The sequence below is a fragment of the Centruroides sculpturatus genome, unplaced genomic scaffold (genome assembly GCF_000671375.1).
Source record: "Centruroides sculpturatus isolate CEXI.00-Female unplaced genomic scaffold, Cexi_2.0 scaffold1189, whole genome shotgun sequence".
NCBI lineage: Eukaryota > Metazoa > Arthropoda > Arachnida > Scorpiones > Buthidae > Centruroides > Centruroides sculpturatus.
The window spans coordinates 208,612-227,923 of record NW_019385304.1 but is presented as its reverse complement, the minus strand read 5'-3'; the positions used below and the strand labels follow the sequence as shown (position 1 = coordinate 227,923).

Here is a 19,312-nt window from a genome sequence, read left to right as displayed (position 1 = left end):
AAAGTCTCCCTCCCCCGTTTCCTATCCAACCGACCCTCACCCGTCCGTTACCTGCCCGACGACGACAAAAACAACTTAGAGCCCGGTTCCCCCCGGAAAGGGGAAGGAGTGCCCCCTCGGTCGGATTACAAAACGAACCGAGCGGGACGCGTGTCGCCAGCGCCGGTCGCAGCTGTCGCACACCCGTTACCGACGGGTAACGGTCTCTCCCGTTCGGGATTAGCGAAAAAGACCCTTTCGAACGCCGATAAAACGTCTCCTCCGAGGGGAAATGGTCGCGAGACCAACCGGGCTATTAAGACGGGGGAGCAATTTCCAACGGGGTCGTAGGTCGGAGGCGCCGTCGGGGGACGACCGGGGAAGCCAAGACGACGGAAAAAACTACGCGACGATTAATTTACTCTCCGGAGTCCGTCCCCGTTTCTTCCCAATGCCGGTCCACCCCCGACCGGGGAGCGCGTTAAGTAGTGGGCCTTTACGGCCCGCCTTCGGTAATCCGGCCTTACGGAACAGGATCGGGGTCGGACGAACGTGGGAACGACTCACCTTCCGTAAACGGTGGGGTTTTTGACCCGCCTGTAATGTAAACTGTGGGGAGGAGGACGCTGCACCTCTCGATAAGGCCGGTTTCCGGGAAGCGCGGGCTCCATTAAAATGCAAATCCGGACGGACGCGAGTGGACCCGAGTCGGAATCGTTTCCCACGGCGGATGAATCAGCTGGCCGGGGGCAAGGTGAATCACGACCCGTGCCTCCAGGTGACGAAACCGGCGCGTGGCGGGGAGCCGGAGTGCTGGAGCGCGTAACCGGTCGACAGGTTAAACGGGTGATTATCCGGCGATTACCTGGACGGACCACCTCCCGCGGCTGCCTCTCTCACCTGGCACGCGACCGGTAGCTCCACAGGTGGGCTGCCGCTCGTGCCACGGAACGGGGGAGAGGGACGGAAACCGCGCAACCGGCCCGACTTTATTTGCGGGAGAGAGAGTCGTCGCTTGCAAGCGCGCGCCAAGAATGGAAAGGCGCCGCGCCCGCACGTCTTTTTCCTTAATTTTCTGCCATTTCGTTGGCACGTGCGCGGTTTTACCCGTCGGTTACGGGACGATCCGGTAACCACCCCGGAAATTTCGCATCCAACGCTCTCGTCTCGTTAATCTGCCACCGGGGCCGGAACCCGCGATTTTAGACGAAGAGGAGGATGGCCGACGGAATCCGACAATCGACAAAAAAGTCTCCCCTATTCCCCGGCTCGTGGCCCGCTGCCGTTATACGTCCCCCCGGATGCAAATTGTTACGTCGACGGATTAGACAAAGCGACTATCGATTAGCGGGGGGGACGGGAGGAGGAAGGTGAGAGCCGCCACTGGGAGACGGGTCAACACCGTCGGGCGTCAGCTGCGAACTATCAATCTTACGGATTTTCATTACGGGCCGCCGACGTAAACGCGTCGGCGGCGTCTACCCCGGGCGGCCCACCCCCGTCTCCCGGTCGGAAGTCGGCAGTCGTCTTCGTCGTCGTCGTCTTCCTCCTCTCCCCCTTCGTCGACCCGGTCCGAGCCGAGCCGGACTTTAAAGTTATAACTTTCAATAAAGCTTAAACGGCTTTCCGCCCCGCTCGCCTAAAAGCCTCGTAAATTTCCCCTCTCCGGCCGGCGCCATTTTAATAATGCGGGGGAGAAGGAAGAGAAAGAAAGCCTCCGAGCGGATCGATGACGAGGCCGGGAGGAGGAGGAGGGTCGGGCCCGACGGGCCGAGCGCCGGAATTCCTCCACCGGGAATCGTCGCCGGCCGGAAAAACGGGGGGGAGCCCGCACCTGTTGACGGGGGAGGCGCTAACCTGTCGACCGGGTAATTTCCGGCGCCAGATTTTTCCGGGGGTCCCCCGGAGGTGTCACTCCGAGAGCGCTCGTCATCAATCAGTCGGTCTCGGCTCCGGCCCGGGCTAACTATCCGGTTAATCCGCGGGCGAGCGGGAAGGGTCCGGGACAAGCGCGAGGTTAACTGGCTGCCGGGAGCGGAGACACTCGGGAGACCAGGTACGGAGCGGGGACAATCAATCAAATCTCGCCTCCCGACACTTAAAGCGCCGGGCTGGGTCGAGTGTTCCTCGATTCGGAGCATTAATCGACGATCGATAGGCGGGGGCGGAGGGGGGCCCCGTCCGAACTCCGGCCCCCAACCGTCTCCTCTCCGGACCGGCGATTGGCGGGTGGAGCGGAGGTAGACGAGGGGCGGAAGGAACAATTAACGTCGGGGGACCGGTGGCGGGGGACGGCGTCTTTCCGTCCCCCCAGAAATTAAGAGGGGATGGGAGAATCGATAGGCCGGCCGGAGCGAATTACCCCGGGGAATCCGGAGTCGCAATTAAAACTCTCTGTGTTTCGGCGGTGGATTCCTCCGCCTTCCGTTTATCGTCGTCGGGACGAACGGCGCCTTCTTTCTCTCCTTTCTCGCGCGTGCAGGATACACTCCGGCCACCCTCGGTCCGTAACTTCCGGCCGAGGATCGCGCCGCGATTCTTTACTTCGGCGTTGGCCTCCCGGAGGAAGGCAGCGGTAAAAGAAACGCCGCAGACTATTTCCGGTAGACTCTGGGAGGGAGCCAAAGGGCCCGGGGCCCCACGCCGGGACGGGGGCGACCGGGGAGAGGACCGAGAGATAGAGCGACGGAAGAATGTCTCTATCAATCACCGGTGGCGCTCCACCCACCGAGCGGGGGACGGAGCCGAGAGAGAGAGAGAGGATGCTGGGTCAGCACCGACTCCGGATAAATATAGAGATCGGTGCCAGTAGGTCTGACGGTGGGTCTCACCTGTGTCGTTGCTAAATTTCCCGGCACCGGGATCGGGTTTCGTTCGCCGCGTCGTTTTCTACGTAATCCTCTTAAGCGTTTATTTCGTTAGCGGCCGCGCGCCCGAGGGACTTTCTCGCGGTTGATACCCGACGTTGGCTTTAATTTTTCATCGCTCCGTCGCGCGACCGGGTTTCTCGCCTGGCCGAATCCTTCCGTTTTTATTTATTTATTTATTTATTTTTCCGGAAAACGACAGAGCCAGAGGGGCGACAATTAGGCTAACGGGGCTATTTATTTACGCTCGGTCGGGAGGTTAACCCAGTTCTGGAAAGAAAGGCGTTCCACTTGGCCATCGTCTCCCGAGATAAAAGCGGAGAAGAGGGTCGCGGCAAGCCCGCGGGCCTCGGCTATTTACTAGATTCTAACGTTAACCATCGAACCATCTTCGGGACTTAAACAAACGAGGGCCCGAGAAGCCCGAAGGAAAGAAAAGGGGGGAAAGCGTCGCCCGTACGCCGCGAGAGAGCGAAGCGACCAAGCCAATTGTTTTTTTAAAGTCGTGCTCCAGAATCTGCGACAAGCAAATCGTCTCGTCCTCTTTTGTTTCTACTTTTTAAATATCGTTTCTAAGGGGTTATAATTCCAGAAACACTCGTAAACGTGCCTTATTCGACAATTACCCCAACCTTTCTCGTAGCCGGAGAGAGAGAGAGAGAGAGAGCGAGAACGTGGCTTATAAGTGTAAGTTTAAGACGTCGGCGTGTCCTATTTACCTTCGCCAGTTTACATTTTCGTTTCTCTTATTTAGATAAAATGCCGGCGATGTAAAAAAATATGTTTACGCCGGGGAGATATTTCCCTTCGGTCGAGAGGAGTACCTAGATCTACGACGCGATGAACTGGCGAGTTATCGCCGGGGTTCATCGCCGACAGACGAATATACACACCTATATAACGAGTGACGAGTTACCATCGCGNGCGGGATCTTCCTACGAGGAAATCTCATCCGTATAGGAAGATGGGAGGCTTTTAACATTACGGGACGTAGAATTTCAATAGGCGCGTGTCTCTTTTCTAATTTCTCCACCGGTCGGGGGTGGTTTAGCGTAGCTTACATCCTTGTTTTCCATTCGACTTATGTCCCGTAGAATACAAAGATAAAGAAGACCCGGTCCGTAGGAAAGAATGCAAACGGGGTAACAAATACAGTACATGCCCCCGCCAGGCCAGAAAAATAAACGGTACAATAATGGGATTTATCAAAAATTAGGGCCTATATGAAATCGATCCCGCCGGCACCTGGACTTAAGTTATTACAAGTCGACCCCCCTATAACACTGTAGATAATTCCGTGTTATATGAATGCCATGTTGTACGAGTCGCTTAGATTTTACAAATACGTGTGCCTGACTATGAACGGCTCACGTATTTGTAAAATCTAAGCGACTCGTACAACATGGAATTCATATAAAACGGAATTATCTACAGTGTTATAGGGGGGTCGACTTGTAATAACTTAAGTCCAGGTGCCGGCGGGATCGATTTCATATAGGCCCTAATTTTTGATAAATCCCATTATTGTACCGTTTATTTTTCTGGCCTGGCGGGGGCATCTACTGTATTTGTTACGCCGTTTGCACTCTTTCCTACGGACCGGGTCTTCTTTATCTTTGTATTCTACGGGACATAAGTCGAATGGAAAACAAGGATGTAAACTACGCTAAACCACCCCCGACCGGTGGAGAAATTAGAAAAGAGACACGCGCCTATTGAAATTCTACGTCCCGTAATGTTAAAAGCCTCCCATCTTCCTATACGGATGAGATTTCCTCGTAGGAAGATCCCGCTTTGTAAATTATAGGTAGGAGTAGGCCCCGTCTAACGGCGAAAATTACACCACAATACGGATCCTTAAACAATAATAACTGGTTATAATAACTTAAATCTAACCCCCATCCCGGGCATTTAGTCGGTTACTGGTTATTTAGGAATAGGAATAAATTTATGCCAGCGAATCTATACGCCGGTGTATTGTACTGTACGGTACGTTTGTATATTAAGAGATACTTAGGCAAACACGGACTAACCGCCGATGCAGATAACGTAATTACGTCTATACAACACCGGAACAATACACCAAGCCATTGTATTGCGGTCAAGAATTATTAACTTATTAAGGATTTCGGGATGGTTTTCGGCCTGGTCCTTTAGATCAAATTTTTGTCCGTGGCTAGAAATCGAACACCTCCTTACCGGTGGTATATTTAATAATACGGCGGTCTCTCCCGTGTTACGTCATTAATGTAGACAAGACTGGGTAATTGTGTAGGTGACGATGCCACAGGCGCGGCCTAAACTAGGCGGCTCTCCCCGACACAAACTTTGCAAACACTAACGTGTGTGTGTGTGTGTGTGTGTCAAACGCCCTTTATTACAAATCCTATTATTTAATATATCGTATAGGAGCCCGAGTTTATTCATAGTCGGTAGAGATGTATTAGAACTTCTCCTATAAATTTAATGGAGCGAAAGTCTTTCTTAAACTCGACAACCTATTTCGTAGCCTATATTTATTTTCGGCACTCGACGGTAGCCAATGTATCGCACCATTTGGAAAGAAGGAATTTCGCGTGATTTTCTTTTTAAAAGCGATTATTGTTAAAGGGCTATTATACCGAAACAAGTGAAAACACACAAAACGCTTCGGGTTTAATTGGCCGAAGTGGGTAAAGTTTGCCGGACCAACCGGAATATTTTTATATTTTGTGGCACAAATTTCGCTAACGAAACATTACAAACCGTAATCGAGTGAAGAAAATATAAAAAATGGAGTAAACCCCGTCAGTTCCCTCTATACTTTGACCCCATCTCTTACGAAAACAGGCCACCCGGCCTAAATTGATAAAACATTACCAGGCGGTTGTAGTGGTTCCCCTTCACTCCGAGTCCCCCTCTTCGGGAACTACCCCAAATTCGAGTGCTTCTATACACGCGCATAAACAAACAATAGCTCATAGTAGGATACCGCAGGAGTTGTTTTTGCGCCCGTGCGTTATAAGTTTATAAATGGGAGATCCCAACGAAATTTCCACCCCTGTAGTGTTAATTTACACCGTATTTAGTGTTCGAATCGACCGAGGAAATAGAAAATATCGTAATAAAGTGTGGGGGAGAAAGACACTTAGCCTCGATTAAAGGAGGGTCTGAAGTCGTAATTACTTAGAACGAAGGACGTCGGAAACTAAACCTTAAAAAAATAATAGTAATAAAGTAATAAAAAGCACTATGACAATCGTGGCGCGGAAACATTCGATAGTTTAAAAGGGAGCATTAAAAATTTGCCCCCCTTTTTTTTAACGTTAATTTTACTCACGAATATTCTGTTACTCGGTGTTAATGGCATTAAACTGGAAACTCGACTCGTCTCGTCCCACATTTCCTTATATTTGCATTTGTATATTTGTACGGGGAGACCCCGAAATGAGGCTACTTCTGTTAATTAGTGTAAGGTCGACGATGAAGTGATTGTTTTGACTACTAAAAACTGGCAGGGACGATGCGCCTTTCTTACGTTCGGGAGCGATTATACGCGTCGAGCGTGCAGAAAACACTACTTTAGACCCCACGTTAGTGTTTAGCCAACGCGGTTGTAGTTAAATTTTCGTCCCGTTCGGTCCGTTCCGTTGATGTCATGGATAATCGAGATCCGGGAGGGGGGATGGTAATTTAGGAACGGGACGTCGACCGAGCCGAAATGGGCGCGTCGCGTCGCTCTCGCCGGCGCGGCGGGCGAGACCAAAATAACCATCTCGAGGGTACGTCCGAAAATCTCCGGGCAACGACACTCGACACTTCGGCCGCGGCGCCTTACTCGAACGTAGGAAGGCGTTTCGATCGGCCCGGTTCCACCCCTTCCCTTCCACTTTCCGCCTTGGCCCGCGTGCCGACCACTTCCGAAAAAAATTACCGGAAGCGGCCGAGTTCGAAAGGTTCAAATAGCGGGATACAAATAATTAACCGGGACGAAGAAGAGTCGACCCTCGAATTTGTCACACTCTTAACGAGGTAACTGCGTAATTAAAGGAAGGAAGCGTAATAAACGGGGTTCTGGCAGCCGAGAGTTAAGAAAGTCCGGAGACCGGACGACTTTCGGCCCCTTTTTTCGGGGTGTTTCCGACAGTTCGGAAGTAATTTGGCGCATAACGGGTAAAATAAACGTCCCCTTCGGTGGGGGGAACTTAACTTTGGACAGGGAGGAAATTATCTTTGGCGTTTTCGGTTTCGTCGACGGAAAGGGAATTTTTCCGAAGGGATATTAAAGGTCGTCTCGGTTTTCGGGAGGCGTCTCGGGGGACGGAAGGTGCCCGGTCCGAAGAAACGAGAGGGGGGATGGTCGCGGAGGCGCCGGATTGGAAGGAAGAGGAGGCAAAGGGCCGCGGATCCGACGTAATAATCGCTTCCTCATTGCCGGGCAGGAAACGAGAAAAGACGAGGTAAGAGGCGGGGCGGGAGGAGCGGGGGGTAGGAGGAAGGTCTCGTTACCGCGTCACCCGAACGGGAGCCCGCAATTTCCTGTCGCGCCGGGATTTGTTTTCCTTTCATTTCCTGTTAATTATAAGGTCCCCGGCAGTTCTCCGTCGAGATAGCGACGGGTTTTCTCGGTGGCCGTCCAGATGGTTCTCGTCGACCCCCCCCTTCGCCTGGCAGTCGACTGGGCCTGGCCACGGGCCGGACCGGACCGGAAACGGCCCGGGGTCTCGGGTTACGGCCCGGTATCGGCCGAGGAGGAGGGCGACGACGGGAGAAACCCGGATGCGCCCTCTCCCGTCGGTCGTCGGGCTGCGCGCTCTTTCCCACGGCCCACCGGGCGTGGGCGTAGCAAACGAGGACCAGCTGCGACGCGGCGGGACGCACGATCGACGAAAGACGACGTCGTCCGTTCCAGAGACGACTTTCTCGACACCGGGGACCGCGCGAACGGCCGTTTAATTAGGGACGGCTTTAATCGCCGCGGACGAAGGGGGACCCGCCACCTGGACGAGCATCTGTCCCCGTCCTTTATTGTACGATTGAATAAGTGCTCGAAAAACCGGGTTTCATTCTTCGCGGCCCCGGGTATTGTTCCCCCGCCACCTGGCACGTGGCGGGACGCGGGCGCAGGTAACAAAAAATATAATAAAAAACCCCAAAAAAGACCGCCGGCCCGCCGAGAGTGGCGTCGGCCCGATAGAGAGAGCGCTACAGAAGCGAGAAAGGAGCGACCAGGGTTGCAATGGCTATCAATTTCGGGGGCGCTTACCCCGACGATCCGAGAGCGAAACGTCTTTGGCATCGGAGAGGAACGAAATTTGGTAAACGAAGGACGAATTTCACCGTTTTCTTTCGCGTGTAACGCGCGTAACACGGGCTTCGTGGGGCGCGGACGAAGCCGAATCTCGCTTTCTTAATTGCGAGGAGGGGGAGAGCGGAGAAGTGTGCACTTTTGCCAAGATCGCTTTCCCGAAACGAAGAAGAGCCGGAACGGAGATAATCGTCGGAGGTGCAACCAGCCAACTGCCGTGGGACGGAGAGCGCAGCCGACCCGATCGACGTCTCCGGAAAAGGGCCCGGGGCCCGAGGCGTAAGAGGCCCGGCGCCGGTTTATTAGCGGCCCGGAGGGGGCGTCTTAACCGCCGTCGGCCGGTTATCCGGGCCGATTCCGTCTCGGTCGATCGATGCCACCCGCCAATAAGGTAACGAGAAGCTAAGCCGGCCAGTAATTGTTCGATAACGGGGCGAAAAAGGGTTAGGGAGAAGAAGAAGCGCGCGCCGTAAGAAAAACAAATTACCTTAAGTAGCCGGCTCATAAAGTAGAATTATGGTTTCTGGACCGGTCGTTTCTCTATTAGGGAATCGATTGCCCGATCCTAGCGCCGACGGCCGCCTCCTTCGCCGACACACCTCGAAAAAAGTAGCGACACACCTTCGGCCCCGTCGGAAACTTCGGGCCCGGGCCTCCTCCCCGCCTCCGTCTCCTCCCGCCGCGGTCGAAAGGACTCGATTATTTATAGCCGGGGGTCGAGACCGCCTCGTACTTCGGTTTCGGTTGACAGAAAACAGAACGCGACCGCCAACGTGTCGCCGACCGGCGCGCCGACACCACGCGCCGGTCGGCCCGCCGCTTTCTTTCCGGCGGGTTCCGACCCGTTTCGGACTCGAACGGAACGTCCGTAAATCGCCGGCGTCCGGCAAGAGGAAGAAGAAGGCCGAGAGACGGACAGATGTTGGGGTCGAGGTTCGAAGTTCTCTCGGCGCGCGCGACGCGCGTCGCTCGAGGAAGAAACCGAGCAGAGGAGACGCCGGATCGACTGGCGAGCGCGATAACGCCGCTAAATATACGCGTCGGCGATAGGAAAGGCGGCGCCGCCTTAATTCGGTCGCGCTATTTCGGGCCCACCCTACCGAAAAACCGGGCCGCGGGCCGGGGACCCGAACCCAACGCGTCCCTCGGACCGGGAACCGCGACCAATCGAAATTCCCGCCTCGGCCGGCGTAAAAATTCCCGTTTCGCTTCCGCCGGGCCAGAGATCGGCAGAGACGGGCCCCGCGCGGCCCGCCCAGGCGGGTTAAACTCCCGTCTCCTCTTTAAACGCCCGTAAATCACCCCGAGCCCGAGCCCAGCGGAGGCTGTCATCCCTCCCGGCCCGAACGATTCTCTCCCTCCTCCTCCGGAGACCTTCCTCTACCACCGACGTCGGGGTTAAACCGGATGGCGGGAGACGAGTGTAACGTCGTCGTCGTCGTCGTCCCCTCCTTCGACCATGGCAGAAATTTCGTCCGTTCCCGCGGGGTGGAGAAGGGATCGGCGACGGCGGAGGCCCCGGATAAAAGGACCTGAGTGGACGTCGTCGTCCGGCCGGGCCGGCCGATTACGCGTCGCTCGCCGGCGTGCCGGGTCCCCGGGATCCGGAAAGGGCGGGAGAGAGGCCCTTGGGCCCGAACGAGATAGAAAAGGTGCGAATACTTACGATGGTGGTCGTCGGACGAGGAGTCTGGCCTATCCCTAACCCAATCCGTGGAAGAGTTGGCGGTGTGTCTGTGCCAGTGCGAGACTGACGCGCCTGCGCCCTGCTCTTCCCGGCTCCCATGGCCGTCCTCACGTGCTCCGAGTCTTTCCGGAGCCCGAGTGGCCGAGAAGGAGGGCGAAGCTTCCGGAGGGAGCCCGTCCGGCCGGGGCCCTGCTCCTCCGTCTCCGTCCGCCCGCTTCTCCCTCCGTAGTCGGGCCCGCGGGGCCGCGCGGGCGGAGTCCTCCGACTTACCGTTTTTCCTCCGAGGATTTGCTTGTTTTCTTCTGGTGCACCTGGGACCTGGCTCTGCCATGATTTCATTTCTCTGCGAGAGAGGTGGAGGCGGCCGTCGGGGTTCGGCGACAGAGTGGGGCCCGAGGAGAGGCCCGCTGCGTGGATCGGCAAAGGGTTGGCCCCTCTGAGGGATGGCTGCGTGGAGGTGACCGGGTGCCAACTGATGCGGCGGCGATTCCCACACCCATCGGACTAAAATTGAAAGAGGGAAGTCGCCCGATCGATGCGCCGGCGCCCTCCCCATTGGCTGCCCGCCGCCCGTTCCCATTGGTCCTTCACTTTGCACCTATCGGGTGGCCCCGCCTCTCTGACTCACCCGACGCTCCGACGGCCTCTTTTTATTCGCGATTCGAGGTGTTTCGTCCATTAAACCCATTTTCCCGTCCCGATTATCCTCCCGTCTCTCCTTCCTTCCTCCCCCGTCCCGTTTTAATCCCGTCCGTGTCTCCCTTCCTTCTCCGCGCTCTTTTCCTCCCTTACGGTAAAAGTGCGCGACGCCGAAGAAATTCCCGCCTCGACCGCCGTTCGAACCCGCATCCGAAAATGACGTTTTCCACCCCTTTTTTACCGTCCATCCGCTTCCGCCTATTTTGATCCAATGGTGGGCCTCTCCCGTTCGACTGCGGACCGGTCGTCAGCGCTCTCTAGCGATTGCCGTTAAGCCTAACGTGGAGGCTGCAACTGGTCGTCCGTCCGTCTCGTCTGGAAAAATATCCTGCCAGGTAATATCTGTTTGCTTCGTTCCGTTCGCGAATACTTCCTCGCTTGTCTCCGACCCGCTTCTCTACGGATAATTCCGCTACCCTCTCGCCCGTCTCCAACCGGATTAAATTAGCATCTACTTCTCCCATTCCGTAATTAATTTAATTCTCTCCGAGCGAGACACCCGCACGTAATGGAGTCGAGCTACCGAAAAGGTAAATTTCCCCCATTTCGGCTCTCGATTATTGCAAAATGTAAACGTATTTTTTTAATCTTCGTTATCGCCACGTCCTTCGTTCTGTAAACTTGCGTAATTCCGAAGGATAAACGTTGGCAATTTACGTCTACCTCCCCCACCCCCCCGGTTATTGTAAATCCTTTCCCTCGGTTTAAGAATGCTTCGTTATAACGTTACGCACGCATCTGGCGATATATGGCGCTGGCAATCGAGATAATATTTTTACGCGGGGCAACTGCGATAAACTTTTCCTTGCACCGCTCGAACGACCCCGATATTAGTCGTCTGGAAAATACGTTTTATTAGTTTATGGGAGAGATCCATAAACATCGTGACACGAATTTACTTGCGAGTGTTAATGGACCTTCTATAAGTTCGTCCCCATCTGTTTTCTGTTACTTCCAATTAGTTTCTTGAAAAAAGTTTAAAAGATAGCCAACAAGATACCTCTTCTCTTCCTCCCCNCGGCCGGAAAAACGGGGGGGAGCCCGCACCTGTTGACGGGGGAGGCGCTAACCTGTCGACCGGGTAATTTCCGGCGCCAGATTTTTCCGGGGGTCCCCCGGAGGTGTCACTCCGAGAGCGCTCGTCATCAATCAGTCGGTCTCGGCTCCGGCCCGGGCTAACTATCCGGTTAATCCGCGGGCGAGCGGGAAGGGTCCGGGACAAGCGCGAGGTTAACTGGCTGCCGGGAGCGGAGACACTCGGGAGACCAGGTACGGAGCGGGGACAATCAATCAAATCTCGCCTCCCGACACTTAAAGCGCCGGGCTGGGTCGAGTGTTCCTCGATTCGGAGCATTAATCGACGATCGATAGGCGGGGGCGGAGGGGGGCCCCGTCCGAACTCCGGCCCCCAACCGTCTCCTCTCCGGACCGGCGATTGGCGGGTGGAGCGGAGGTAGACGAGGGGCGGAAGGAACAATTAACGTCGGGGGACCGGTGGCGGGGGACGGCGTCTTTCCGTCCCCCCAGAAATTAAGAGGGGATGGGAGAATCGATAGGACGGCCGGAGCGAATTACCCCGGGGAATCCGGAGTCGCAATTAAAACTCTCTGTGTTTCGGCGGTGGATTCCTCCGCCTTCCGTTTATCGTCGTCGGGACGAACGGCGCCTTCTTTCTCTCCTTTCTCGCGCGTGCAGGATACACTCCGGCCACCCTCGGTCCGTAACTTCCGGCCGAGGATCGCGCCGCGATTCTTTACTTCGGCGTTGGCCTCCCGGAGGAAGGCAGCGGTAAAAGAAACGCCGCAGACTATTTCCGGTAGACTCTGGGAGGGAGCCAAAGGGCCCGGGGCCCCACGCCGGGACGGGGGCGACCGGGGAGAGGACCGAGAGATAGAGCGACGGAAGAATGTCTCTATCAATCACCGGTGGCGCTCCACCCACCGAGCGGGGGACGGAGCCGAGAGAGAGAGAGAGGATGCTGGGTCAGCACCGACTCCGGATAAATATAGAGATCGGTGCCAGTAGGTCTGACGGTGGGTCTCACCTGTGTCGTTGCTAAATTTCCCGGCACCGGGATCGGGTTTCGTTCGCCGCGTCGTTTTCTACGTAATCCTCTTAAGCGTTTATTTCGTTAGCGGCCGCGCGCCCGAGGGACTTTCTCGCGGTTGATACCCGACGTTGGCTTTAATTTTTCATCGCTCCGTCGCGCGACCGGGTTTCTCGCCTGGCCGAATCCTTCCGTTTTTATTTATTTATTTATTTATTTTTCCGGAAAACGACAGAGCCAGAGGGGCGACAATTAGGCTAACGGGGCTATTTATTTACGCTCGGTCGGGAGGTTAACCCAGTTCTGGAAAGAAAGGCGTTCCACTTGGCCATCGTCTCCCGAGATAAAAGCGGAGAAGAGGGTCGCGGCAAGCCCGCGGGTCTCGGCTATTTACTAGATTCTAACGTTAACCATCGAACCATCTTCGGGACTTAAACAAACGAGGGCCCGAGAAGCCCGAAGGAAAGAAAAGGGGGGAAAGCGTCGCCCGTACGCCGCGAGAGAGCGAAGCGACCAAGCCAATTGTTTTTTTAAAGTCGTGCTCCAGAATCTGCGACAAGCAAATCGTCTCGTCCTCTTTTGTTTCTACTTTTTAAATATCGTTTCTAAGGGGTTATAATTCCAGAAACACTCGTAAACGTGCCTTACTCGACAATTACCCCAACCTTTCTCGTAGCCGGAGAGAGAGAGAGAGAGAGAGAGAGCGAGAACGTGGCTTATAAGTGTAAGTTTAAGACGTCGGCGTGTCCTATTTACCTTCGCCAGTTTACATTTTCGTTTCTCTTATTTAGATAAAATGCCGGCGATGTAAAAAAATATGTTTACGCCGGGGAGATATTTCCCTTCGGTCGAGAGGAGTACCTAGATCTACGACGCGATGAACTGGCGAGTTATCGCCGGGGTTCATCGCCGACAGACGAATATACACACCTATATAACGAGTGACGAGTTACCATCGCGACGTGTTTACTTACGTAATGTACGTAACCTATAAGGCCTACATCGGAAAATAAGAAAACCAGAAGAGGGGAGGTTTTTAATCGGAAAACAAACAAACGAAAATAAAAGAGAGAAAAGGACGAAGAATTCCAATAATTAACGTTCCGAAATGGCCTCCACTTTTGACCAATTTGTGATCTACTCGGAGGAATTTCGTAATGTAAGATTCTTCCGACCCAGTAAATAGAAATTCGAGCGAACGGACAGGCGATAGATAGCATTGTCGTACGTAATCAATTGGTTTGTTTATAAGAACTGCTGGTTTAAGACCTAACACACGTACAATCCCGGCTATAACTTATATAATAAAACAAAAAAAATCACTCCCGTTCCTTCTTATTTCGATGAATACGTAATTTATTACCTTAATTAACAAAGCAGGTGTAACAGGTATCGGGTAATTACACCAATTACACGCTTCGGTACCCTTTCTTCCACGCCCGAAGCGTAACGTAAATAACCTGTACAACACAATATACAGTAGACCCCCCCTATAACACTGTAGATAATTCCGTTTTATATGAATTCCGTGTTGTACGAGTCACTTAGATTTTACAAATACGTGAGCCGTTCATAGCCAGGCACACGTATTTGTAAAATCTAAGCGACTCGTACAACATGGCATTCATATAACACGGAATTATCTACAGTGTTATAGGGGGGTCGACTTGTAATAACTTAAGTCCAGGTGCCGGCGGGATCGATTTCATATAGGCCCTAATTTTTGATAAATCCCATTATTGTACCGTTTATTTTTCTGGCCTGGCGGGGGCATCTACTGTATTTGTTACGCCGTTTGCACTCTTTCCTACGGACCGGGTCTTCTTTATCTTTGTATTCTACGGGACATAAGTCGAATGGAAAACAAGGATGTAAACTACGCTAAACCACCCCCGACCGGTGGAGAAATTAGAAAAGAGACACGCGCCTATTGAAATTCTACTTCCCGTAATGTTAAAAGCCTCCCATCTTCCTATACGGATGAGATTTCCTCGTACGAAGATCCCGCTTTGTAAATTATAGGTAGGAGTAGGCCCCGTCTAACGGCGAAAATTACACCACAATACGGATCCTTAAACAATAATAACTGGTTATAATAACGTAAATCTAACCCCCATCCCGGGCATTTAGTCGGTTACTGGTTATTTAGGAATAGGAATAAATTTATGCCAGCGAATCTATACGCCGGTGTATTGTACTGTACGGTACGTTTGTATATTAAGAGATACTTAGGCAAACACGGACTAACCGCCGATGCAGATAACGTAATTACGTCTATACAACACCGGAACAATACACCAAGCCATTGTATTGCGGTCAAGAATTATTAACTTATTAAGGATTTCGGGATGGTTTTCGGCCTGGTCCTTTAGATCAAATTTTTGTCCGTGGCTAGAAATCGAACACCTCCTTACCGGTGGTATATTTAATAATACGGCGGTCTCTCCCGTGTTACGTCATTAATGTAGACAAGACTGGGTAATTGTGTAGGTGACGATGCCACAGGCGCGGCCTAAACTAGGCGGCTCTCCCCGACACAAACTTTGCAAACACTAACGTGTGTGTGTGTGTGTGTCAAACGCCCTTTATTACAAATCCTATTATTTAATATATCGTATAGGAGCCCGAGTTTATTCATAGTCGGTAGAGATGTATTAGAACTTCTCCTATAAATTTAATGGAGCGAAAGTCTTTCTTAAACTCGACAACCTATTTCGTAGCCTATATTTATTTTCGGCACTCGACGGTAGCCAATGTATCGCACCATTTGGAAAGAAGGAATTTCGCGTGATTTTCTTTTTAAAAGCGATTATTGTTAAAGGGCTATTATACCGAAACAAGTGAAAACACACAAAACGCTTCGGGTTTAATTGGCCGAAGTGGGTAAAGTTTGCCGGACCAACCGGAATATTTTTATATTTTGTGGCACAAATTTCGCTAACGAAACATTACAAACCGTAATCGAGTGAAGAAAATATAAAAAATGGAGTAAACCCCGTCAGTTCCCTCTATACTTTGACCCCATCTCTTACGAAAACAGGCCACCCGGCCTAAATTGATAAAACATTACCAGGCGGTTGTAGTGGTTCCCCTTCACTCCGAGTCCCCCTCTTCGGGAACTACCCCAAATTCGAGTGCTTCTATACACGCGCATAAACAAACAATAGCTCATAGTAGGATACCGCAGGAGTTGTTTTTGCGCCCGTGCGTTATAAGTTTATAAATGGGAGATCCCAACGAAATTTCCACCCCTGTAGTGTTAATTTACACCGTATTTAGTGTTCGAATCGACCGAGGAAATAGAAAATATCGTAATAAAGTGTGGGGGAGAAAGACACTTAGCCTCGATTAAAGGAGGGTCTGAAGTCGTAATTACTTAGAACGAAGGACGTCGGAAACTAAACCTTAAAAAAATAATAGTAATAAAGTAATAAAAAGCACTATGACAATCGTGGCGCGGAAACATTCGATAGTTTAAAAGGGAGCATTAAAAATTTGCCCCCCTTTTTTTTAACGTTAATTTTACTCACGAATATTCTGTTACTCGGTGTTAATGGCATTAAACTGGAAACTCGACTCGTCTCGTCCCACATTTCCTTATATTTGCATTTGTATATTTGTACGGGGAGACCCCGAAATGAGGCTACTTCTGTTAATTAGTGTAAGGTCGACGATGAAGTGATTGTTTTGACTACTAAAAACTGGCAGGGACGATGCGCCTTTCTTACGTTCGGGAGCGATTATACGCGTCGAGCGTGCAGAAAACACTACTTTAGACCCCACGTTAGTGTTTAGCCAACGCGGTTGTAGTTAAATTTTCGTCCCGTTCGGTCCGTTCCGTTGATGTCATGGATAATCGAGATCCGGGAGGGGGGATGGTAATTTAGGAACGGGACGTCGACCGAGCCGAAATGGGCGCGTCGCGTCGCTCTCGCCGGCGCGGCGGGCGAGACCAAAATAACCATCTCGAGGGTACGTCCGAAAATCTCCGGGCAACGACACTCGACACTTCGGCCGCGGCGCCTTACTCGAACGTAGGAAGGCGTTTCGATCGGCCCGGTTCCACCCCTTCCCTTCCACTTTCCGCCTTGGCCCGCGTGCCGACCACTTCCGAAAAAAATTACCGGAAGCGGCCGAGTTCGAAAGGTTCAAATAGCGGGATACAAATAATTAACCGGGACGAAGAAGAGTCGACCCTCGAATTTGTCACACTCTTAACGAGGTAACTGCGTAATTAAAGGAAGGAAGCGTAATAAACGGGGTTCTGGCAGCCGAGAGTTAAGAAAGTCCGGAGACCGGACGACTTTCGGCCCCTTTTTTCGGGGTGTTTCCGACAGTTCGGAAGTAATTTGGCGCATAACGGGTAAAATAAACGTCCCCTTCGGTACGGGGAACTTAACTTTGGACAGGGAGGAAATTATCTTTGGCGTTTTCGGTTTCGTCGACGGAAAGGGAATTTTTCCGAAGGGATATTAAAGGTCGTCTCGGTTTTCGGGAGGCGTCTCGGGGGACGGAAGGTGCCCGGTCCGAAGAAACGGGAGGGGGGATGGTCGCGGAGGCGCCGGATTGGAAGGAAGAGGAGGCAAAGGGCCGCGGATCCGACGTAATAATCGCTTCCTCATTGCCGGGCAGGAAACGAGAAAAGACGAGGTAAGAGGCGGGGCGGGAGGAGCGGGGGGTAGGAGGAAGGTCTCGTTACCGCGTCACCCGAACGGGAGCCCGCAATTTCCTGTCGCGCCGGGATTTGTTTTCCTTTCATTTCCTGTTAATTATAAGGTCCCCGGCAGTTCTCCGTCGAGATAGCGACGGGTTTTCTCGGTGGCCGTCCAGATGGTTCTCGTCGACCCCCCCCTTCGCCTGGCAGTCGACTGGGCCTGGCCACGGGCCGGACCGGACCGGAAACGGCCCGGGGTCTCGGGTTACGGCCCGGTATCGGCCGAGGAGGAGGGCGACGACGGGAGAAACCCGGATGCGCCCTCTCCCGTCGGTCGTCGGGCTGCGCGCTCTTTCCCACGGCCCACCGGGCGTGGGCGTAGCAAACGAGGACCAGCTGCGACGCGGCGGGACGCACGATCGACGAAAGACGACGTCGTCCGTTCCAGAGACGACTTTCTCGACACCGGGGACCGCGCGAACGGCCGTTTAATTAGGGACGGCTTTAATCGCCGCGGACGAAGGGGGACCCGCCACCTGGACGAGCATCTGTCCCCGTCCTTTATTGTACGATTGAATAAGTGCTCGAAAAACCGGGTTTCATTCTTCGCGGCCCCGGGTATTGTTCCCCCGCCACCTGGCACGTGGCGGGACGCGGGCGCAGGTAACAAAAAATATAATAAAAAACCCCAAAAAAGACCGCCGGCCCGCCGAGAGTGGCGTCGGCCCGATAGAGAGAGCGCTACAGAAGCGAGAAAGGAGCGACCAGGGTTGCAATGGCTATCAATTTCGGGGGCGCTTACCCCGACGATCCGAGAGCGAAACGTCTTTGGCATCGGAGAGGAACGAAATTTGGTAAACGAAGGACGAATTTCACCGTTTTCTTTCGCGTGTAACGCGCGTAACACGGGCTTCGTGGGGCGCGGACGAAGCCGAATCTCGCTTTCTTAATTGCGAGGAGGGGGAGAGCGGAGAAGTGTGCACTTTTGCCAAGATCGCTTTCCCGAAACGAAGAAGAGCCGGAACGGAGATAATCGTCGGAGGTGCAACCAGCCAACTGCCGTGGGACGGAGAGCGCAGCCGACCCGATCGACGTCTCCGGAAAAGGGCCCGGGGCCCGAGGCGTAAGAGGCCCGGCGCCGGTTTATTAGCGGCCCGGAGGGGGCGTCTTAACCGCCGTCGGCCGGTTATCCGGGCCGATTCCGTCTCGGTCGATCGATGCCACCCGCCAATAAGGTAACGAGAAGCTAAGCCGGCCAGTAATTGTTCGATAACGGGGCGAAAAAGGGTTAGGGAGAAGAAGAAGCGCGCGCCGTAAGAAAAACAAATTACCTTAAGTAGCCGGCTCATAAAGTAGAATTATGGTTTCTGGACCGGTCGTTTCTCTATTAGGGAATCGATTGCCCGATCCTAGCGCCGACGGCCGCCTCCTTCGCCGACACACCTCGAAAAAAGTAGCGACACACCTTCGGCCCCGTCGGAAACTTCGGGCCCGGGCCTCCTCCCCGCCTCCGTCTCCTCCCGCCGCGGTCGAAAGGACTCGATTATTTATAGCCGGGGGTCGAGACCGCCTCGTACTTCGGTTTCGGTTGACAGAAAACAGAACGCGACCGCCAACGTGTCGCCGACCGGCGCGCCGACACCACGCGCCGGTCGGCCCGCCGCTTTCTTTCCGGCGGGTTCCGACCCGTTTCGGACTCGAACGGAACGTCCGTAAATCGCCGGCGTCCGGCAAGAGGAAGAAGAAGGCCGAGAGACGGACAGATGTTGGGGTCGAGGTTCGAAGTTCTCTCGGCGCGCGCGACGCGCGTCGCTCGAGGAAGAAACCGAGCAGAGGAGACGCCGGATCGACTGGCGAGCGCGATAACGCCGCTAAATATACGCGTCGGCGATAGGAAAGGCGGCGCCGCCTTAATTCGGTCGCGCTATTTCGGGCCCACCCTACCGAAAAACCGGGCCGCGGGCCGGGGACCCGAACCCAACGCGTCCCTCGGACCGGGAACCGCGACCAATCGAAATTCCCGCCTCGGCCGGCGTAAAAATTCCCGTTTCGCTTCCGCCGGGCCAGAGATCGGCAGAGACGGGCCCCGCGC

General features: G+C 53.7%; 1 protein-coding gene across 6 annotated transcripts in view; it reads right to left on the bottom strand.

Annotated features, from left to right (window-relative positions):
* LOC111637398 (zinc finger E-box-binding homeobox protein zag-1-like) overlaps positions 1-10,563 on the bottom strand; it is a 29,070-nt gene extending 18,507 nt beyond the window's left edge. For 2 of the 6 annotated variants that reach the window (XM_023382869.1, XM_023382870.1), the window contains exon 1: positions 10,091-10,562. In XM_023382869.1, the coding sequence (XP_023238637.1) occupies positions 10,091-10,400 (310 nt within the window). In that variant the 5' untranslated portion in view covers positions 10,401-10,562. Of the gene's footprint in view, positions 1-5,045; positions 7,140-8,620; positions 9,995-10,090 lie in introns of those variants that run through there. The other 4 variants (XM_023382871.1, XM_023382873.1, XM_023382872.1 and 1 more) reach the window with 4 other exon arrangements.
* Positions 10,564-19,312: the final 8,749 nt, after the last annotated feature.